This window comes from Atta colombica, unplaced genomic scaffold (assembly GCF_001594045.1).
Source record: "Atta colombica isolate Treedump-2 unplaced genomic scaffold, Acol1.0 scaffold215, whole genome shotgun sequence".
NCBI lineage: Eukaryota > Metazoa > Arthropoda > Insecta > Hymenoptera > Formicidae > Atta > Atta colombica.
Genome location: NW_017259311.1, coordinates 105,468 through 107,600, shown reverse-complemented (window position 1 = coordinate 107,600; position 2,133 = coordinate 105,468). Strand labels below are relative to the sequence as shown.

General features: G+C 23.8%; 1 protein-coding gene across 4 annotated transcripts in view; it reads left to right on the top strand.

The window, feature by feature from the left end:
- Nucleotides 1-131, top strand: part of LOC108687740 (uncharacterized protein CG1785) — a 4,061-nt gene extending 3,930 nt beyond the window's left edge. For all 4 annotated transcript variants that reach the window (XM_018193672.1, XM_018193671.1, XM_018193673.1 and 1 more), the window contains one exon: nt 68-131. In XM_018193672.1, coding sequence (XP_018049161.1) covers nt 68-131 — 64 coding nt within the window. The remainder of the gene's footprint in view (nt 1-67) is intronic.
- The last annotated feature ends 2,002 nt before the right edge of the window (nt 132-2,133 follow it).

Below are 2,133 nucleotides of genomic sequence, written 5' to 3'. Positions count from 1 at the left end.
TATATATATATATATATATATATATATCATAAACGTTTTTTATTATATTATAATATTCTTTTTTTAGGAAACGGGACAAAGCAAAAATGAAAAAATTTGTGAAGCCGGATCATAAACTAAATTTGATTTGAAACATTATATAGTTTATAAGAGAACTATGTAATTTACAATAAAGAGAATTTAATAGCTATATAAATAGGAATAATTATATAAATCTTATATAATCTCAAAGACAGAAAGAAAGAAAAAAGTACTAACGAGATAATATTAAAGACGATCGGTCTTATGAAAGTTCGAATAACTTAAAATTAAGTGATTAATGGTGAATTCGATCATTCTCGCACTACATTGACCAGTGCATATTGAAAGCTGTTTTATTTAAAATATCTCATTGTAATATAATATAATCAACTTTGACGAAATGATACATGTATATTTTAAATAACGTGATAATATCATTAGTAGATCATTAATTATTTAAAAAATGTATATATTAAATTTACATTTAACTTTGCTAATTTCAGAGTATAGTAACTTTTAGTACGCACTAATAGCATAGTACAAGTGACTGAATTCGTTAATATATGTGAATAAATAATTGATAATAATTAGTAAATTAAATAATTGATATAATAATTGATAAATTACTAATTTTATGATTTATTAGTTTCGTAAATATATATGTATATATGTTTAAAACTCTCTCTCTCTCTCTCTCTATTTGCTTTCATAATTTTTTATTTCTTATTCGATTTTGGTTTATTTTGTTACACTTCATTTTAGTCATCTTTTAGAGATCTTACTTAAATTCTTTTAAATTTCATTTTTATTGTTCATGATCATTTATTTTTTATTTTTGAATTTTTTTAACACATGTTTAATATCGTATAAAACTTGCAATTGTTCTTGCAATTGGTTAGATACCCATCTCTTCCGATTCTCTTCAATATTGAGTTTTTCTTTTTCGCAGTAAAGTAATACTTCTATATAGTTCATGCGCATCTCACATTTGTGCGCTAGAATTTTAGCATTATCTTTGTTCATCATATATTGCTCTTCAGTGAAATAATTAAATTTGTCTTTGGCTAAATTAACATTCGCCGCTTTGCGGCGAATATCACGTAACATTGTGATTATAGATTTTTCTAATTCAGAAATTACTTTAGATTTTATCGTGCGTAAATGTATATTACGGATTTCTCTTTTGTGTTCTTTTGCTGCATTCCTATGAAATAATAAATGTCACAATGTAATTTATAAAAATACGTTAAATTAAAAATAGACTTTTAAACATATGCAAGGTATTCTATTTGTAGCTTTTGGAAGTAATTATCTCCCAAATTGTTCGTTGTTCCAAAAAATGTTTCAAGTGATACTTACTTTGTTTCGAGAGGGATATCTTTTAATGATCACAGATTCTCCGTAGATAGACGTACCTCCAAGATTTCAAGGTGATTTTTATTTTTTTAAATTAAATTATATAGTTTTTTTATATAATATGAGATTTCTTTATTTATTTTGCATATAAAAGTATTAAGATAGAGATAATAAAAAATCAATAGTCTACAAGACATTTTAGAGAAAGATCCGATAACATACATAGCTGATTGGCCAATTTAAAATAAAATATTTTCATTAGTAAAGCAGTGAAAAATTACTAAGCACTGGCTGATGTGAATGGATGTATGCTATCGAGGTGTGTGCTAACGGAACTTTTTCGATATTTTATACTTTGTTCTCACACATATTGATATGAAATATTAAATATTTCGTAAATTAAACTATTAAATTTGTTTATAATCGTATCTTAATACTTTTATGAACAGAATAATGAGATGAAGTGTAAAGTTAGTGTAAAGAAAATTCATAGTTACTTATTTAAAAAATTATCTACATATGTTTTTTAAAGCAACTATGAATTTTGTTTACACTATTGCAATTCATCTCATTATTCTGTTCGTAAAAGCATTAAGGATTATAAAAGAGATTGATATATTATGAAGTATTTAATATTTCGTATCGATATATGTGCCAGAATAAAGTATAACATATCTCGTAAATTTTGGTATCTAATTTAATATTTTTTTATACGCAGAATAATTAGAAGAATTGTTTTATGTAAAAAAATTATAT